The sequence below is a fragment of the Sorghum bicolor genome, chromosome 10 (assembly GCF_000003195.3).
Source record: "Sorghum bicolor cultivar BTx623 chromosome 10, Sorghum_bicolor_NCBIv3, whole genome shotgun sequence".
Classification (NCBI taxonomy): Eukaryota; Viridiplantae; Streptophyta; class Magnoliopsida; order Poales; family Poaceae; genus Sorghum; species Sorghum bicolor.
The window spans coordinates 53,641,981-53,662,748 of record NC_012879.2 but is presented as its reverse complement, the minus strand read 5'-3'; the positions used below and the strand labels follow the sequence as shown (position 1 = coordinate 53,662,748).

Below are 20,768 nucleotides of genomic sequence, written 5' to 3'. Positions count from 1 at the left end.
ACACTTACCTCAAGCTCAAGATGCTAGGACCAAAGGGCATCATCACCGTCAGCATGACCAGCCAGCACGCCTACCAGTGCGACGTCGAGTGCGTCGAGCAGGCCGAAGCTCTGGCAGAGTCTCTGGCCATTCTTACCGGCCTCGGTGACTGCGACCAGGACGTCCCCGACCCCAAGCGTCATGCCGGGAGCTTCGAGCCGGCAGAGGAGACCAAGCTGGTTTTCCTCAACCCCGGGACCTCTGAAGGCAAGGCGCTGAGGATTAGCTCCAGCCTCGACCCCAAATAGGAAGTGGTGCTCGTCGACTTTCTCCGCGCAAACGCCGATATATTTGCGTGGAGTCCCTCGGACATGCCTGGAATACCGAGGGAAGTCGCCGAGCACTCCTTGGACATCCGAGCCGGCTCCAAACCCGTAAAGCAACGCCTGCACCGATTCGACGAGGAGAAGCGCCGGGCCATCGGGGAGGAGATCCACAAGCTGCTGGCGGCCGGATTCATCAAGGAGGTATTCCATCCCGAGTGGTTAGCCAACCCCGTGCTAGTTAAAAAGAAAAATGGGAAGTGGAGGATGTGTGTAGACTACACTGGTTTAAATAAAGCATGTCCAAAGAATCCTTTTCCTTTGCCTCGCATTGATCAGATAGTTGACTCCACCGCGGGATGTGAAATTTGGTCTTTCCTTGATGCTTATTCCGGCTACCACCAAATCAAGATGAAAGAGTCCGACCAGCTCGCGACTTCGTTCATCACCCCTTTTGGAATGTATTGTTACGTAACCATGCCGTTCGGCCTAAAAAACGTGGGGGCTACATATCAACGATGTATGCTCCAGGTTTTTGGGAACCTTATAGGCAAAACGGTAGAGGCTTACGTAGACGACATCGTCGTCAAGTCCAGGAAAGCGAGTGGCCTGGTCGCCGACCTGGAAGAAACATTCCGATGCCTTAGGGCGAAAGGGATCAAACTCAACCCCGAAAAGTGCGTTTTCGGGGTCCCCCGAGGCATGCTCCTTGGATTTATTGTGTCTGAGCGAGGGATCGAGGCCAACCCAGAAAAAGTCTCGGCCATCGCAAATATGGGCCCCATTCGTAGCCTAAAGGGAGTACAGAGGGTAATGGGATGTCTAGCTTCCCTAAGCCGTTTCATTTCTCGTCTCGGGGAAAAAGGGCTACCTCTGTATAGGTTACTTAGGAAATCTGAGCACTTTTCCTGGACCCCCGAGGCCCAGGAAGCCCTTGACAAGCTCAAGGCTCTGCTCACCAACCCTCCCATCCTGGTGCCCCCCGCCGAGGGGGAGCCACTTCTTCTCTACGTCGCAGCCACTGATCAGGTGGCCAGCGCAGCAATCGTGGTCGAGAGGAAGGAAGAAGGGCATGCCCTGCCGGTCCAAAGGCCGGTGTACTTCATCAGTGAAGTGCTCTCCGACACAAAGACTCGATACCCCTAGATTCAAAAACTGCTCTACGCAGTGGTGTTAGCCCGACGCAAGCTCCGCCATTACTTTGAATCTCACCCGGTCTCAGTGGTCTCATCTTTCGCTCTGGGAGAAGTGATTCAGAACCGAGAGGCCAACGGAAGGATTGCTAAATGGGCCATAGAGCTCATGGGCGATGGAATCACTTATAAGCCTCGGAAGGCCATAAAGTCCCAAGTACTGGCGGATTTCGTGGCAGAATGGATCGGGACTCAGCTCCCACCACCTCAAATCCAGCACGAGTGCTGGACTATGTACTTCAACGGGTCTTTGATGAAAACCGGGGCCGGTGCGGGCCTCGTCTTCATCTCACCCCTCGGGGTAAGGATGCGATACGCGATCCGACTCCATTTCCCTGCTTCAAACAATGCAGCAGAGTACGAGGCCCTGGTTAACGGTCTCCACATCGCGATCGAGCTTGGGATCAAACGGCTCGACGCCCGAGGCGATTCCAGACTCATCATCGATCAAGTCATGAAAGAGTCTAGCTGCCACGACCCCAAGATGGACGCGTACTGCAAAGCGGTCCGACGCCTGGAAGAAAAGTTCGACGGCCTCGAACTTAACCACGTGTTAAGAAAGTATAATGAGGCCGCCGACGCGCTCGCCAAAATGGCATCCGAGCGGGCCACGGTCCCCCCGGATGTTTTCGTCAGCGACCTCTACAAGCCCTCCATCGACTACAGGGACGACGTGGGGTCGGACGAACCCCCAAGCGAACAAAGTTCCGACCCCAAAGATACCGCCGCCCCAGAGTAGGGTGTCATGGACATCGAGCCAGAGCCACCTGCGCCTGACGACTCGCCCGACTCGCGCTACCCTTTACTTCAACGCCTGGTCGACGGCACTTTACCCATGGACCAGGCTGAAGCAAGGCATGTGGCTCGTCGTGCTAAGACCTTTGTCCTCCTTGATGGGGAGATGTACAAGCGAAGCCCCTCGGGCGTCCTCTTGCGGTGCATCACGCGTCAAGAGGGGGTCAAGCTCTTACAGGACATTCACTCGGGGGCTTGTGGCCATCACGCCGCGCCTCGGATGCTGGTAGGAAATGCCTTCCGACAAGGCTTCTACTGGCCCACCGCCGTAGCCGACGCCACAGAGATCGTCAGGTCCTGTAAGGGATGCCAGTTCTACGCTCGGCGACACATCTACCCGCTCAGGCCCTGCAAACGATCCCCATCACCTGGCCTTTCGCTGTCTGGGGCCTCGACCTGGTCGGGCCTCTGCAGAAAGCGCCTGGGGGCTTCACCCACTTGCTTGTCGCAATCGACAAGTTCTCTAAGTGGATCGAAGTCCGACCCATTACAAGGATCAAGGCCGAGCAAGCCGTGTTGTTCTTCACAGACATCATCCATCGATTTGGAGTGCCGAACTCCATAATCACCGACAACGGCACACAGTTCACCGGGCGAAAGTTCTTGCAGTTCTGCGACAGACACCACATACGTGTGGACTGGGCGGCAGTGGCTCACCCCAAGACCAACGGTCAGGTGGAGCGTGCCAACGGCATGATCCTCCAGGGTTTGAAGCCCAGGATTTTCAACCGACTGAACAAGTTTGGAAAAAGGTGGCTCAAGGAGCTGCCAGCCGTGCTCTGGAGCCTGAGAACCTCCCGAAGCCGAGCCACAGGCTTCACCCCGTTCTTCATGATCTACGGGTCGGAAGCCATCCTCCCCACTGATCTGGAGTACGGGTCCCCGAGAGTGCAAGCCTACGACGAAAATAGCAGCAAGACGTTCCAAGAAGACGTGCTGGACCAGCTAGATGAAGCCAGGGACGTAGCCCTCCTACACTCCGCCAAATACCAGCAGGCCCTCCGCCGATACCACGCACGACGAATCCGAGGCCGAGCCTTTCAAGTCGGCGACTTGGTGCTGAGGCTCAGACAGAGCAACAAGGGTCGTCACAAGCTCACACCCCCCTGGGAAGGACCTTTCGTCATCGCCGAGGTTCTCCGACCAGGCACCTACAAGCTCGCCAATGAAGCAGGGGAGGTCTTCAAAAACGCATGGAACATAGAACAGCTACGTCGCTTTTTCCCTTAGAACTTTGTAAAAATTTCTTTGTTCATCCATTACCTTCAAGGTATAAATCAAAGTTTAAGTTATCAGAGAGCCTCGGACCTACCAAGCAGAGTCCGAACCTCCCTCGGGGGCTACATGGGGGGAACTCATTGTGCCGTCTCCGAATCTTCTTCTTTTTTCGCGCAAGTTAAAAGAACCCTGACCCGAGGTCTTCCTCCTCCCTCCTAAAAAGACTTAAGAAACCGAAAATCCGTCCCCTAAATCTTAAGGCATGAGCCCGAGGAAGGATCTGCGCTCACGAGCAAAGACCGCCTCTACTCACCTTAGATTCGGGAACGAATTCGGGCTTCCAAGAGTTACTAAGGAAAAAGGAAAAGCACTTAGGCTTGGGACTCCGGTCAGCGCGAAAACTCTAAGTAGCTCACCCGACCCCGCGCTGCCGAGGTCGGATCGGCATAAAGAGAAAGGAAATAAAATACTTAGGGAAAATTCTCAAAAAGAGCAGTTATATTTACATTCGACATTAACATTATATTACAAGGCCCACCGGCCTCAACACCCACAAAAAAAGAAACCTAAGGGTCCTACTGCCCTGTCTACTTAGGTCCTCGAGCTACAAGGTGCGGAAGCTCCACCTCGTCGTCGAAGAAGGTGGCCAAGGCATCTCCAGGGGTAGCCACGGCGTCTTCAAGCCTCTGCACCTCCTCCTGGGCCTCAGCCTCATCATCCGGGAGGACGTAGCCCTCACAGACTGCCGGCAAATCAATGCCGGCATAGTGAGAGCTCACCACCGCCAAGGCTTTCTTCACCCCGGCGTGGAGTGCCTCCTTCATCCTCTCCCCGGCCCGGGAGTAAAGGGCTTCGATCCGACTCCGCAGCGACGACCCCGACGCCGATACCCCGAGCCCCTCACACGCCGAGGTGACCACGGCTTCAAGAGCCGAGCGGTCTGAAGCCTCGACGTCAAGGGACCTTTGCAGGGCCTCGGCGGCAGAGGCCGCCTCCACCACCTTCCTCTCTAAATTTGATCGAAAAACAGAACAAGAAATAGGAAGTCAGGAAAAGCTAACTCAAAAAGTATAAAGGAGTCCAGGGTAAAGGGCGCAAATCTTACCCTCGGCACGCTTCTCGTGCTCCGCCGAGCTCTGATGCCATCGGGCCACCTCGCTCAGAGCCCCGGACAGGTCGGTCTGAGCTTGGTTCAGGGCAAGGTCTTTCTCGGCGAGCAAAGCTTCAAGCCGAGCGACCTCACCCCTGTACCCCTCAGCCGCCGCCTTTTGCGCCTCGGTTTCCTTGGCGAGGACCCCAATCTTCTCCTCCAAGGGGGCGACCTTGTCCCGGGCCTCCCGAGCCTCGGTGGCCAGTACCGAGCACTTCTGCCGAAGCTCGGCAGAAATCTCGCACTCCTTCGCGAGCTCCCCCTCGGCCGCCTCTCTGGCAGCCCTCTCCTTCTCAAAGGACGCCCAAGCATCCTTCTCCCGACGGAGAAATACCGATTTCTCCTGGGAGGTGGCCTTGAGCGCCTGCAAGGTCAGAGGTCACACAGGGGGTTAGTACCGCAAAGGTAAGCACAAAACTACTTTATAACACGGATAAAAATCTTACCTGAGCCAAATTAAACATGTCGCGACCCACGAGCTGGGTAGCTCGGTTAAGGGCCTCGACCCCGGCGCGCCCACACGCATCCAGACCCTGCCAGAGGTAATTCTCTGACGGATCATCCAAGACAAATCTGGCTCCCCCCTCGGCATCGCCGAGGTTGGGCCAGATTACGGGGCTCTTGCCCCATCCGGTTTCCTCCTCCCTCCCCGCCACGGGGGCCTCGGGCGCCGCGCTGGACACCATGATGGCTCGCCCCTCCTCAGCGCTCGCAGGACGGGCCGCGCCTCCGAGGTCAGCGTCCTCCGGTCCTTGGGGCTTCGGCGCCCCCGTGTCTTGCCCCGGGTGGCGCCCTGCCTCCTCGTAGCCTGGAGGCAGCGGAGACACGGGCCTAGCCGACCCGGGAGTTGACTGAGCCCCCCTCTTCACAGTTTTCAGGGGGGCCAGCGCCACCGAAGGCGCCTTTTGCTTACGGCTGGGGAAACAACACCAAGTTAGAAGAAAGAGAAAAACAAAAAAAAATCAGCAGAGGAACCAGAAATCCTATACATACCTCGCTCGGGGAGCAGACTTCTTCTGGGAGCTCGGAGCTCCTAGGGGGCCTCCCGCGGCGCCTGGGGCCGCCGGTCCGACCCCTGCCTCGCCTGCCGACGGCGCAGGAGCCACCACGGCGGTCTCAGCCTGCGACGCCTCCACCAGGGCAACAGTTCCCGCCCCGGACGCTGGGGCGGGCTCGGCCGGACCCTCTGGCACTACCGTTTGAGGTAGCGCCTCGGATCCGGCCTCCGACGCCTTCCCCCCTTCTTGAGGACCCACCGGGGCTGAACCTTCACGAGGGGCGCTGTCCTCATCATCCACAATGATGTGGGGGGCGGCCTGTCCGCCCCCCGGCGCTTGGGCCCCCTGGGGGGCCTCCGACCCCTCTCGAATCTCCGACCCCCCTCGGGCCTCCGACCCCCCTCGGGCCTCCGACCCCTCCGGGGCCTCGATTCCCCCGCCGGCCGGAGGGATAACGTCGTCCTCCTCCATCAGCTCGTCAAGCCAGTCGACGTCGCCGCCCCCGCCCTCTATCTCCGAGACCGAAGTCTCGGGAGAGGGGGGCGGGGCGACCCCCGCTTTCTCGGCTTCACGATGATTTTTGGCGGAGATCTCCCGCCGCTGCGCTTTCCGCGCTGCCTTGGCCTTCTTGTCCTCCTTGGCCTTCTTCTGCTCCTCGTTCCGAGCCCGATTCTGGGCCCGGATCTCCTTGTCCTCTGGGACAGATGGCAGGGAGTCCTTGACGACCCCCATCCTCTGCGAACGATCGGGAGTCAAGGACATGACGAGAAGGAAACGAAAAGAAGGCGCAAAAAATCCATACTTACCAGGGAAATGTAGCCCTTTTCAGGGCGCATCGGCAACACCCGGGAATTCTTCATCTCTGGGTGCGTCGTCTTCTCGACCCGGGCGGTGATGTCCGAGGCCGAAATCGGCTCGGCCAACATCCTCGTCCCTGCCCAGGGGACCCCCCGGGTCATCTCGAACATGGGCACCCGCCGCTGCGCCAGCGGAAGCAAACTCCTCTTGTGGAAGGCAGTCGCCACCGTGGCCGCGGTGACTTCGGCATCTCGCAACTTCTGAAGCCCCGCGAGAAGCGGGGCGAGCCTCTTCTGCTCCTCGAACGGAGCACCCCACGCCCACTTCATGGGAACCTCCGTCACCATCTTCCCGGAGTACTTCGGGAGCACGCCGCCGTCGTTCCGGAGGTAGAACCACCCGCTCTGCCACCCCCGGTTCGACGAAGGCATCGAGCTCCATATGTACAGCCCGGCCCGCTGCTGACGAAGCTACAGCGTGTAGCCGCCGGCCCGCAGGGGGAATTTCTCCTTCCCCACGTAACGAGCCGACATCTCCGCCTTGAAGAGGTGGAGCCAGAGATTCCAGTTGACCGGAACCCCCAGGAACCCCTCGCAGACCATGGTGAAGACGGCAGCCTGAGTTTGGGTTCAGGTTGTGTAACTCCACCTCGTAGTGGTGGAGGATGGCCCTGATCAGGCGGCCGGCCGGAACTCCGAACCCCCGGTCTAGGAACGACAGGAAGCACACCACATAGCCCGGCGGCGGGTTTGGCTCCCTGTCGTTCGCCGAGGGAACGATCCACTCCGGGAACCCGACGTCCTTGAGAGGACGGAGAATCCCGGCCCTCACGCGTGCCTCCAACACGGACTTGGTCACATTGCTGGGTGGCCACGCCTCGACACCAGCCATGGCTCCGCGAGGAAGAGGAGAGTCTGCGCGATGAAGGTGGAAGAGACGGTAGCAGGAGAAGGGGCAGAAGGCAAAGGCTTGATGGCGCAGGAGCGAGAGGAGAGAAATCGGGCCCCCAGCAGCCGCTTTTATAGGAGGGGCGAGCCACGACCACGCCCCTACGAAGAAGGCCGAGCGAGGAGAGAGCAACCGTCGCCCACTCAGGCGAAAAAACTCGAAGCGCCAACTCCCTCCGATTCCCGCGCCCACCGCACGCGCGCATTAAATTCGCAGGCGAAACGTCCCATCCAAACCGGGGCGAGACGGCACAGCCGTTTCGAGTCCCCACGCGCCGCGCCTCAAAAGGAGCGCCCTGAAAAGTTATGTCAGGGCGGTTCCTTCCAAGGGACGCGGCGCCCGACCCCCCGCTGACCAAGCGCCGCATGGAGGTCTCAGTCGGGCGTCAGATTCCGTCTCGCCCGACCCCGACGCGAAAAAACGAGTCTAAAGAAAGCCTTTCAAGGCCCAAAATCCCCAGGCCATGGCCACCTACGTTCCAGAGGTTGCGAGACTGACCTGCGACACAGGTTCGAACAGTCGCCTCAGGATAACTGAGTGAGGGATGACTGGAGATGAGCACAACAGAGGCCAAGGTCCGAACCCTACAGGGAGTCGGCGCATCTTTGCAAGTCATATCCGAGACCCATGCGGGTGTCACGAGAGTGGGATCCCATCGAGGGAGGCATCGAGCCCTCGGGACCTAACGAACGGTTCCGACATCCACCGTGACTGCCCTCGGGTACTTTTTGAGATGTGCCCATAAGGCCACTAGCCGACCCCTATCGAACGGGACTCGGACATCCACTCGGATCTACCCGCCTGCAGCTCCCGGGAAGTGTCGTCACTCGCCCACCGAGGGTAGTACGGCACGGCCCACCCCTCCTCCGAGCGAAAGGAAGAATGAGGGACGAAATTACAAGACGAGAAAGAACCTGATCGACCCTTGCGGGGAAAGGGCTCGGGGGCTTCCTCGCACCACAGGAACAGGCACTACGTGTAAAGAACACGCAACATTTTCCTTGAAACACTCCAGACTAAAGATGTCAAGGGGTGAAAGCCTTTGAAGGAATAACATCATTCCTCCAAAAGGCTCGGGGGCTACACCCGGCGGGTGCGCTCGCGCGCACCCCCCGAAAAAAAAAGTAAAAAGTAAAAGGCTCCAAGTCGACTATAGTTCGAGGGAAGAGAACCTCTAAAGAGGTGACCTCACCCCTTCAGAGGCTCGGGGGCTACTGTTGGGTACCATAATAAGGGATACCCAAATCAGAGCAGTTAAAAAACACGAAAAAACATACTAATTACAATCATCAGGGCCTCGGACGCAAGTTCTGACTCGCCCGACCCCCCAGGGCCTCGGACGCCAATTCCGACTCGCCCGACCCCCCAGGGCCTCGGACGCCAGTTCCGGCTCGCCCGATCACTCAGGGTCTCGGACGCAAGCTCCGTTTCGCCCGACCCCATCCAGGCTCGGGCGCCGGACCCCACTCCACCTGGGTAACAAGACTTCCCCCGACATGACGGACGACCCCCCAGGGCCTCGGACGCCAGTTCCGGCTCGCCCGATCACTCAGGGTCTCGGACGCAAGCTCCGTTTCGCCCGACCCCGTCCAGGCTCGGGCGCCGGACCCCACTCCACCTGGGTAACAAGACTTCCCCCGACATGACGGACGCGACGGCCCCCGTAACGCGGCAGGGCAAGGCGACGACTGTTTCAACCACCCCGGTCACTGTGGCCTTACCTCTGTCACTATACACCCTTACCCCTGTTCACTGTAGCACACTACCGCACAGGAGAAAGGGAATGGGTGAGGTAAATCAGCACCACTGTTTGTGGTCATTTCCCACTGTTGACAGGATATGCAGCAGTACTGGCGATCCGACCCCCGCGACCCCTACAGGGTTCGGTAACCCTCTACAGGAGTAGCCATGCTGTCAACCATCCCTCAAGGACGAGATGGACCAGCCTCAACAGGGTTGGGACTGTGTTTTCACCCTTCAATAAAAGAAATCTACTCATGTAAATACCTGGCCTTCCCTTGGGACTATAAAAGGGGAGCCAGGGTTCACAACTAGGGGGAGATCGGACAAGTTCAGAAAAACACACACGCACACAACACTCTTTCACAGAGCAACAGCCCGCACTCTGTCCACACCAAGCCGAGACCTGGGACTTAGCCCTCTCTCGCATCCAGCTTGTACCCCCTACTGCAAGCACCTTTGGGTGCAAGGTTATACAGAATCCACCGCCACACTAGACGTAGGGCATTCTTGGCCCGAACCAGTATAAATCCTCTGTGTCTCACTTGCATCACCATCCAAGCTTGGTCAGTCACGCAGACTTATACTCGTTAGTGCCTAGACCGCGAGTCTAGACGCCGACACAAACATTCAAATATAGACTTAATAATACTCTGATTAAGACTTATACCAAGCATTCAAATGCTTACATGCATGTTTACATTCAAGAAACTAACAAAGAGAAAAATTTATTTATGATTTGGACGATGAGGACTGATAATAACATCCACTCTCAGTTCCCTCTAATACATCAATTCATAGTCTCCCTCTCATCACATGGACATACATTGGTGGTTTTTGACTGAATGAATTTTTATTCAAGATGGCTGAATAGATGCAAAGTTCTATTTCATCACATGTGCTGACACAAAAGGTATGAAACAAGAAAGAGACATGTACAAATCCCTCAAGACAATTGTGGATCTATATAAGGAGCTCGAGTTGAAAAGTGAAATAGAGTTTTTACATTATGAATTGCATAACTCATGAATAATTTGGCCGATGCATACTATTTTCATGAAACATAACGACACTCTTAATAAAATATTTGCCTCATGTCATGATCATGAAGACAAACGATTCAGTACACTGAGGACCACAACTGCTCATGAAAAATCTGATGCTAAATTGTACTATTCATCATGAGCATTCTGTGATCAATGCATCAAAATGCTACATTCAAATGATACACGCTACCTAATTTTACACCGTACCTTTTTATTACGACCTAATATTTCTTGAATCTCATCTGATACCCAAGACCGAAAGTTCAAAGTTCTAACTCCACATCTTATTGTTTGGTTGTCATTTGAAATTTATTTTCTATTTTTTGTAGGAATCATACTAGTTTTCAGATAAAAATCTTTTTGTTATTAGTTCATCACATCTTGAAAGCAAAAGAAAAAAATGCTTTACAACATCATATTTCACACGACATCAATACTAAGTTACTAACAACAACAAGTTGTTGTTCCTTGAGGAACTGGAGGCCATCAGGGACGCCTACCAGGGATCTTGGGTTGAACCGCTTCTCAGAACCGCTTCATCTCACATCTTGTTGAACAGTGACCAAAAACCGGCCATTCGACACATGCGCAGGGTGCGCCAAGGTGACTCTCTGTCACCAATGCTTTTCATCATTGCTAGGAACGTCTTGCACCAGCTCTTCGTCAAGGCCTCGCACGATAGCGTGTTGCGGCCTTTGTAGTTGGCCGAGATCAAACTCCAGTGCAGTCGTTATGCAGACGATGCCAATCTCTTCATTCAACCAACAACCTAGGAGGTAATTGTAGTAAAGGAAAAACCTGAGTATCTTCGGTCAGTCGTCTGGACTGCACACAAACCTGAAACCTAGCTTAAGTGTTCGGTGACACCTATATATGTTTGGAGGCGAGGAAGCACTACCAGTGCCAGATATCATATCCATTCCAAGCTGCAAGGTGCAGAACTTACCGATCAAATACCTGGGTCTCCCCCTAAGTACAAAGGCGATTCCTAAGAGTCATTATCAGGCCTTGGTTGAGTCTGTCGCAAATAGGATTGAAAACGCATCGGATACGAACAGATATCATCGGAGTCGTAATTGTTTTCATATTTCTATTTGCATATATTGTTTTCTTTTATCACTCAAAAAACAAAAAAATCTTACGTAATAATAAAAACTATGTGAGAATTTACATATTGTCAATATTCATGTTGTGTTCATCTTATTTTAGATAAGCTCATACTCCGCATATTGTTTATGTTTTCCACTTGCAAATTATAACGATGGAGTAGACATGGTGAAAGTATGGTATTTCTTAAATATTTCATGACAATAATCAGATTTTCACATAGCCAGTTGACTGCACACTTATTGTTTTTCAGGGTTTTTTCCAACAGTTTGGATCTTTGTAGTAATATTTGTAGCTTCTCTTCAATGCAGACATATACTGAGTTCATACTCGTGGAGTTCATGGAGGACACTATTATGTGTTTACTTGTTCAAGGCTATTTGCAAAATGAAAATTTAGTTACAAGTTTGAAGATGAACCGGTGACAAATGATGACATGAAGATGGTATTGGAGGAGCAATATGGTGAGGAGGAGCACACACTAAGAATTCTTCAATTAACTTTCTTTTTCTGATAATTCTTTGTTGCAACTCCAATCAAGATTTATACCAAATATTCAAATATAGACTCAATAATACTCCGATTAAGACTTATACCAAGCATTCAAATGCTTACATGCATGTCTACATTCAAGAAACTAACAAAGAGAAAAATTATATGTGATTTGGACGATGAAGACAGTAGACAGATAATAACATCCACTCTCAGTTCCCTCTAATACATCAATTCATAGTCTCTCTCATCACATAGCCATACATTGATGGTCTTTGACTGAATGAATTTTTGTTCAAGGTGGCTGAATAGATGCAAAGTTCCATTTCATCACATGTGCTGACACAAAAGGTATGAAACAAGAAAGAGACATGTACAAATCCCTCAAGACTGTGTGGATCTATATAAGGAGCTCGAGTTCAAAAGTGGAATAGAGTTTTTACATTATGAATTGCATAACTCGTGAATAATTTGACCAATTAGGTTCATTATTAGCAAGATGGATGCATAGCATTTTCATGCAACATAACGACGCTCTTAATGAAATATTTGCCTCATGTCAAGTTCATGAAGACAAACGATTCAGTACACTGAGAACCACAACTGCTCATGAAAAATCTGATGCTAAATTGCACTATTCATCATGAGCATTATGTGATCAATGCATAAAAATGTTACCTTCAAATGATACACGCGACCTAATTTTACACCGTACCTTTTATTACGACATGATATTTTTTGGATCTCATGTGATATCCAAGACTGGAAGTTCTAAGTTCTAACTCCACTTCTTATTGTTTGGTTGTCATTTGAAATTTATTTTCTATTTTTTGTAGAATCATACCAGGATTCAGATAAAAATCTTTTAGTTATTAGTTCATCACATCTTGAAAGCAAAAGAAAAAAAGTGCTTTACAACGTTACATTTCACACGACAGCAATACTAAGTTACTAACAACGACAGGTTGTTGTTCCTTGAGGAACTGGAGGCCATCCGGGACGCCTACCGGGATCTTGGGTTGAAGCGCTTCTCAGCACCTCTTCATCTCGCATCTTGTTGAACGGTGACCAAGGACCGTCCATTCGACACATGCACGGGGTGCGCCAAGGTGACTCTCTATCACCAATGCTTTTCATCATTGCTATGGACGTCTTGCACTGGCTCTTCGTCAAGGCTCGCACGATAGCGTGCTGCGGCCTTTGCCGTTGGCCTAGATCAAACTCTAGTGCAGTCGTTATGCAGACGATGCCATTCTCTTCATTCGACCAACAACCTAGGAGCCGGCAACTGTAGTAAAGGAAAACCTGAGCATCTTCGATCAGTCATCTGGACTGCACACAAACCTGAAACCTGGCTTAAGTGTTCGGTGACACCTATATATCTTTGGAGGCGAGGAAGCACTGCCAGTGCCAGATATGATATCCATTCCCAGCTGCAAGGTGCAGAACTTCTCGATCAAATACTTGGGTCTCCCCCTAAATATAAAGGCGATTCCTAAGAGTCATTATCAGGCCTTGGTTGAGTCAGTCGCAAATAGGAATGAAAATGCATCGGATGCGGACGGATATCATCGGTTGTCATATTTGTTTTCATATTTCTAATCGGATTCAGAGTCAGTCACAAATAGGGATGAAAACATATCGGATACGAACGGATATCACCGGTATCATATTTGTTTTCATATTTCTAGTCGGATTCAGATTCGAATATGGATAATGTTAATCATGTCGAATAAGATACGTTTGGATATGGACATCATAAATATATGATTTAAGTATTCAGATACCGATACGATATCGGATGATGAATATTTGGACTCAGATATTGACATATCTAAACCCTTTTAAGCGAATTCAGTCTCCGTACCGTTTTCATAGTAAACGAGATGCCGCCGAGCCATGGCAGACTGATGGCACGCAGGGGGCGCCTAGTTTGGGTCAATTATGTCCTCCGTGCAGTCCCGATATATGCTATGATGGCAGAAAACCTCCTGCCGTGGGCATGCAAGAATCACGACGCAATCTGCAGAAGGTTCTTTTGGGCAGGATCAGACCAGTCCACCAGGGGCAAATGCTTGGTGTCGCCTGAGCCTGACAAACTTGTTGCAGGACTACTGAAATGGGGAGGCTTAGGGGTCGGCGACATCCAGCTAATCGGGTATGCGCTTCAGTTCAGACTCGCTGGCTCTGGCTTCAGAAAACTAATGAGGACCGGGCGTGGAGGCAGCTACCGATTCGAGATGCTTCCAGGATGCACCGTCGACGATCACCGAGCTGCTCGCGGTCATCAAGGCGGAGGCCGACGGCTAGATCCAGGCCGGTGCGACAGGGTTGACTGCGCTAGTGAGAGTGTAGGGAGCTTCACACAGCACCCCATGCTGGTTGTAAAGTTCGCGATATAGCCATCAGCAAAACACTAACGCCGAGAGCGGCACAGACTCTTTTCATCTAATATAATGATATGCACACTCATGCATATTCACAAAAACAAAATACTACAATTTATTCTAAATTATAAATCACTTTGACTTTCTTTTTACATAGTCGCTTTGACTTTTTTTACATGTAAAAGAAAATCAAAGCGCTGATTTGAATTAAACAGGACAGAGTAAAGCACAAATGGCAAATACAAAGGTAGCTACTGATTCACTTCACGAAAACATAGCCACGAATTAAATGTAGGTCAATGCAAGATTGAAAGAAGCTTCCCTACAAAGCGAATGCGAATCTATCGTCCATCGATCATCGTTAATTCTTGTTCCAGAGTCACTCATGTTTTCAGTCGTCGTTGAGGTCGATCTTCACCGCGTCCAAGGCTCGTTCCCCTCTGGTGAACCTCTCGAACAGCAATGCCAGATAATCCTTGGTCGTCGTCTTCCTGTACCGCCTCGGCCTCTTGTCGTCCACCAGCTCCGGCAGCGGCTCGATCTCCTTCTCCGAGTCTAGCGTGTAGAACATCGCCAGCGACACCCGGTCGCTCTCGGCGTTCGTCACCGCGCGGTGCACGGGGCTCCTGAACAAGCCGTTGCTCATGATCTGCAACAATTTTTACAGAGTGCCCGTCAGATCAAGAACACGATTGCACATTTGCACTTGCAGCAGATACCTACCTCTGTTACGTCCCCAACGTTGACAAGCAACGCGTTGGGGACGATGGGCACGTCGTACCAGACGCCATCATCGTCGTTGGGCTTCTGCACCTGGAGCCCGCCGACAGCGTCGTCGATGAGAACGACGGTGATCACGGAGGCGTCGGAGTGGGGTTTCAGGCCCAAGACGCGGTCCGGCTCGGGGCATCGCGGGTAGTAGTTGAACCTGGCGTGCGTCATGGCGACGCCGTCGCTCATCATGCCGACGAAGCGGCCTTCGTGCAGGCCCAGCAGCCTGGCGAGGCTGGCGAGCACGACGCCGGCGATCTCCCGGCACCTGGTGGTGTACTCGCGCAGGACGTCGCTGAAGGCAGGAGGCTGCGCCGGCCAGAGGCTCCGGACGATCCGGGACTCCGGCTCCACGGTGAGGTAGAGCCTGTCGCACCAATCCAGGACCTGGTCCTCCGACAGCACCATGTCGTTGCCGTACCCTTCGAACCTGAACTCCTTGCCGTTGGCCAGGTTGGAGTACTTCTGCTTCTCGTCGAGCGGGAGGTTGAAGAATCCCCTCGTCACCTCCATCATCTCGGTGAGAAATCCTGGATCCATTCCATGCCCGACTGCCTGGACAGAACTAGTCTGAGCATATGGTCGGACTGTACGTAGATCACCACTTGATACGAGGAAACGAGAAGAAAAGAGGTACCAGGAAGAGGCCCCAATTCTGCAGGGCGGACAGGAGCTTGGCGGTCTCGTCGTCGTCGGCGCCGTCGTTTGCGGACAGCCGGCTGAGGTCAACGATGGGAATGGGCTCGGGCATGGCGGCGGCGGCGGCCATGGCAGGACGATCTTGCTCGCCAACCACGTACCGGCTTGGTGGCTCCTGCACGCCGGCGGTCAGCTCCTGAACGATCGGCGGTATCTTCCATGCTGGTTGGTCGTCGGCCATGGTTGCTTCTTGCTTGTTGCTTGTCACTTGCTAGTTCGCTAGTCACTAGAGTCGTTGGTCGTCACCTACCATGTCCATTACTTCTTTCGTCTGTTTATTAACTATTTACTGTAACTGGCAGTGGATGGCATTATTTTAAGGAAGACGACGTTTGACTAGATGCGGACCCGGACGGCGAAGAAGTTAGAATATATACTGCACAATATCATTATCTACAACCTATCACATATACAAAGCTAGTCGAACTTAATATTATTTTTTAATATGGTATTATTTTTGTTCAATCAATGATGTATTGCAAGAGGAAAAACATAATACCTACGGTATTATATTATTATATATTAAAAAATTAAGATAAAATACAAGCAGGTACAAATACAAAGGGGCTGTTCGGTACAGCTTATTGAACCGATTCATGAGCTGTTTTAGCCAAATGGGTTCGAGCAAAAGCCACTCTGGAAAAACTGGTGAGACAAGCAGGTAGCGCATGGTGAAGCTGAAAATAGCATAGCAGCTTGCTCGCGCTTCGTTTGACAGCATGTGGGCCCAGACCTTTTTGCCCCTGGGTATGTGGCGACGGTGAGACGGAGCGCATGGTACAGCGGCGATGCAACATCGGGGTCGAGGCGGAATACAAGCTGCACCGCCGAGGAGGAGCACGATCGCTGGCCGCAACGACGAGGTGGAGCTCGGCTGCGGGCCGCGACGGCAACCCTTGGCCGCGGGCCACGACGGCGACGCGGAGCACGGGCTGCACCTGACGACAAGACAGAGCTCGGCATGAGCTACACAGATGAGGAGGTGAAGCTTAACACGGAGCTACCAAGCGCCGTCGCTCCCGCCTCCGCACATGAATGGTTGCCTCGCACAGGAACGGTTCGTCAGTTCGTGCGAGTGGATAAGGACCAAGAAAAGAGAAAGGTAGAATAAATAAAAAAATAAAGGAGAAGAAAAAAAAGAAATAAAATGGGATATTATGGTCATTTTGCTATTCTCATGTGTGAAGTTGTTTTACTAAACATTTTACCAAAATAACTTCAGCTCTACGTGTAAAGTTGTTTCTAAAGCTAAATGCTAACAAAAGCTGATTCACTAGTGAAGTTAAGCTGTACCAAATAGGCCCAAACTGGTTAGAAAGGTTAGCAGTTCCTTCCTTGTTGGTTGACTATACTTAGGGGGTGTTTAGTTAAAAAATGCAAAATGCAAAATACCAACTATTTTAGAATGGTGGAATATAAAATATCAAAATTTTCAGGGTCATGTTTAGTTCCATCCAAAATGTAGAATTTATTGCCCTCATGAGAGCCGCTTGAGGCTCTTTTTGGGTTTTTTTTTAGACTTTTGAGGCCAAAATCCAAAATAGAGAATAACCACCTTTTTGCCAAAAATTTTGCATAGTGTTTAGTTTTATTTTGCAAAATGATAGACCAAAACTCTTTTTTTTAGAAAAAAAGGGAAACTAAACACGCCCTTAGCTGTTTGCAGTTCAATCAAAAAGAACCAAAGCACTATTATAACATCCGGGCCCAGAGTTTAATAGAATTAATAGATACTCATACTAATTGTAACTTTTTTCGGAATCCCATCTGTAAAGAACACTAAAATTAAACGTATTTGATTTAGAGAAATTTAGAGAATAGTAATGGGTGACTGACCGGGAAGTACTTCCCGAATGCACATGAGTAAGGATAAAGTGTGCAGAAAAGACTGATGTTGGTCTATGAGGGCTGACTACGTCTTAGAAAAGTTGCCAGATATAAGCGAGTCTGGCCCCGTGGAGGCAGAAAGTTACAACTATGCACTGACGGAGTTGGATTTTTTTTTCGAATACGCAGGAGATCCGCGTATGATTATATTAAAAAGAAAGAGTTTACAATACAACCAACACACAACAAGCGCGTTAGATGGCAGTTGAACCGACCTAGCAAAGAGTTTCATAGATCGATATTACATAAATGGATTAACTAAAATGCGCTCGACATCGTGTCCTACGAGTGCTCTCGGAAGAGCTTGCACGCATGCACCATTGAACCTTGGGAACAAGTCATCCAGACCCTCCACCATGCTCGACGACAAGGTGATTATGTACGCTTCAACAAAATGTATAGATTACAACCGTGGAAACTAGATACTGAGGCCTTGTTTAGTTTGGGTGAAAAATTGGATGTCGCATCGAATGTTTCGTAGGATGTCGGAAGAAGTATTCGGATGCTAATGAAGAAACTAATTACATAACTCGCTTGGAAACTGTGAGACGAATTTATTAAACCTAATTAATCTATCATTAACACATGTGGGTTACTGTAGCACTTAAGGCTAATCGTGGACTAACTATTCTTAAAAGATCCGTCTCGTAATTTCCAGCTAAACTGTGTAATTAATTTATTTGTTTACTTACATTTAATACTCCATGTATGTGTCCAAATATTTGATGTGATGGATGAAAACTTTTTGGATGAGTAACTAAACAAGGCCTGAACTCAAAACTAAACAATGCAAGGTAAAAAGGGATAGAAAATGGCTAGAATTAATCCATAAAATTCAGGCTTTGTTTAGTTCACAAAAATTTTCAAGATTTTCCGTCACATCGAATCTTTGGTCGCATGCATAGAGCATTAAATAAAGACAAAAATAAAAACTAATTACACAATTTACCTAAAATTTGTGAGATGAATCTTTCGAGCCTAGTTACTCCGTAATTAGATAATATTTGTCAAATAAAAATAAAATTGCTACAATACCAAAAAACCAACCTCAATATATACCTCACACATGATTCCTTGCAAAGGCAAGCAAGAGGGGGAAGGATGGCACGAGTCGGGCAGGAGGAGCTAGGCTTTTATCCTCCCGCTGCGCCTCGTCCTGCGGCTGCTGTGCCCTTGGCCTTGGCGAGTATATGCACCTCGTACCTCTGCAGGACGGCAGCCTCTCCTCCATCCTCGCCTCCAAGCTAGCAAGAGAAATGCTGAGTGAGGCCTTGTTTAGTTTAAAAAAAATTCAAGATTTTTTGTCACATCAAATCTTACGGTACATGCATGGAGTATTAAATTTAGACGAAAACAAAAACTAATTACACAGTTTGCCTATAAATCGTGAGATAAATTTTTTGACCTTAATTAGTCTATGATTGAACAATATTTGACACAAACAAACGAAAGTGCTAGAGCATAGGCGGAGCTCCCCATTAGGCACGGTGGGGCAGTTGCCCCACCTACTAGAGTAGCACCATTAGAGCAACTCTAAGAGTTTGGCTAAAATTATTAGTCAAATTCTATTGTTTAGCTATTTTATAAAATAAAAAATTTCTTAAAAAAGAAGAGATTCATAACAGTCTTGCTATTTTATAAAATCTGATAGCCAGTGTCAATGGTTGGCTATATATGTCCACCGAAAATCAAGTATAGCCAACTTTCTATTTTCCAAAACTAGATAGCACATCTATTGAAGTCTACTTTTTGCTATACAAATTCAAAAATAGCCTCACAATAAGAATAGCCAAGTTGTTGGAGTTGCTTTTAGTACCTCCTTTGTCATCCTCCCCTCTGGCCAAGCGACTAGCAATAGAGTGGCAGCGTTTAACATCTGTGGCGATGTGAGCAGCAGCCAGGCACAAGAAAAATTGAGTAGGGAAGAAAAATAGGCCTAATAATCCTAGCCAGCCTAAGTGAAAGTGGCCCACACCCCTAATCCTGCTCGCGACTCCTCCGGTTCGTAGTTCATTCATGGTCCCTCCACGGTCCGCAGCACGTCGGTGCACTCGGAGTTAGAGGACAGAGCTCCACACGCTCACCCCACGCCCGTCGCTCGTTATAGCCGCCCCGCCTGACTAGCTCCGAGTTATATATGTGTGGCACCTACTCACCGCTCTAGCGCTATGATAATATGCATGTTGCTCTGAATCTCTGGTATAGGTGGATTTGGTGGGGGAGGTGGGCGCTAGCATGGGCGTGGGTGTGGCCGGGGAGAAGCCGAAGGAGAGTGAGAGCGAGGAGTAGGCCGAGACCAAGGTCTTTAAATTTACAGGTTTTTTAGCTCTTGGAATGTTGGATTTTGGTCTTTAGTTTGGACATTTTTTTCTCGTTCGATAGGACTACTATCTTCAAATGAGAGGTATCGTTTATCAATTCATATTTAAATTTGCCATAGATTAGCTATTGATGTGTGTCCTTGTGATGTCATTAGAAGTTATGCATGCGATGCGCCCCACCTAAATTTTTGTTGGAGCTCCGCCACTGTGCTAAAGTATCCAAAATCCAAAATTTTTGCCAACTAAACAAGGCCTGAGCCCGCCGAACCGAAAACCGACGATAGCGGTAGACAGACATAGGGTGGGGGAGGTCTCGACGCGGTGCATGACGTAGAATCCGAGCACGCCGCCACCGCCGCGACCACGGCGGCGCCATCGCTCACCAATCACCACAAACCTGACACCATGCCGCCTGCCCGCCTTCTGTTCAGCCGCCGCCGGAAGTAGGGAGGATGCGAGATGGGTAGGGATGAAAACGGATTGGATACGGACGGATACCACCGATATCATATTTGTTTTCATATTTTTGGTCGGATTCGGATTCGAATACAGATATTGTCAATTATGTCGGATAAGATAAATTAGATGTCGACATCATAAATATACGATTTACGTATTCGAATACGGATATGGTATCGGATGTTGAATATTCAGACTCGGATACGGACATATCTGAACCCATCTAAACGAATTCGGTGTCGAATACGATCGAAAAATATCTATACTATTTTCATCCCTAGAGATGGAGATGGGCGGCAGGCGCGTCGAGCGGGCCGAGAAGAGAACAGTGTGGGCTGAGCCGACAACTGGCGTCTGCCACAGGCCGCAGTCCGCTTTTGCACCAAATCCGTCGATCTCGGGCCAGTGACTATTAGCGAGCCCATTAAGAGGAGAAGAGGATCGCGTTTTGCATTTG

The 20,768-nt window shown here is 50.6% G+C and overlaps 2 protein-coding genes and 1 long non-coding RNA gene across 3 annotated transcripts; all 3 read right to left on the bottom strand.

Moving 5' to 3' along the window:
- On the bottom strand, positions 4,096-6,885 carry LOC110431181 (translation initiation factor IF-2-like). Its single transcript, XM_021449901.1, has 7 exons — positions 6,790-6,885; positions 6,229-6,391; positions 5,652-5,925; positions 5,273-5,573; positions 5,105-5,191; positions 4,902-5,022; positions 4,096-4,250 (listed from the first exon to the last, which is right to left on the bottom strand). The coding sequence occupies exons 1-7, from the start codon at positions 6,883-6,885 to the stop codon at positions 4,096-4,098; spliced, it is 1,197 nt and encodes a 398-aa protein (XP_021305576.1).
- Positions 14,281-15,920, bottom strand: LOC8067657 (protein SRG1). The gene is made up of 3 exons (XM_002437248.2): positions 15,583-15,920; positions 14,898-15,500; positions 14,281-14,823 (listed from the first exon to the last, which is right to left on the bottom strand). Exons 1-3 carry the CDS (start codon positions 15,823-15,825, stop codon positions 14,566-14,568), a joined length of 1,104 nt encoding a protein of 367 aa, XP_002437293.1. The 5' UTR covers positions 15,826-15,920; the 3' UTR covers positions 14,281-14,565.
- Positions 16,126-16,714, bottom strand: LOC110430867. The gene is made up of 2 exons (XR_002448260.1): positions 16,649-16,714; positions 16,126-16,582 (listed from the first exon to the last, which is right to left on the bottom strand). It is a non-coding gene; the product is annotated as an uncharacterized LOC110430867 (long non-coding RNA).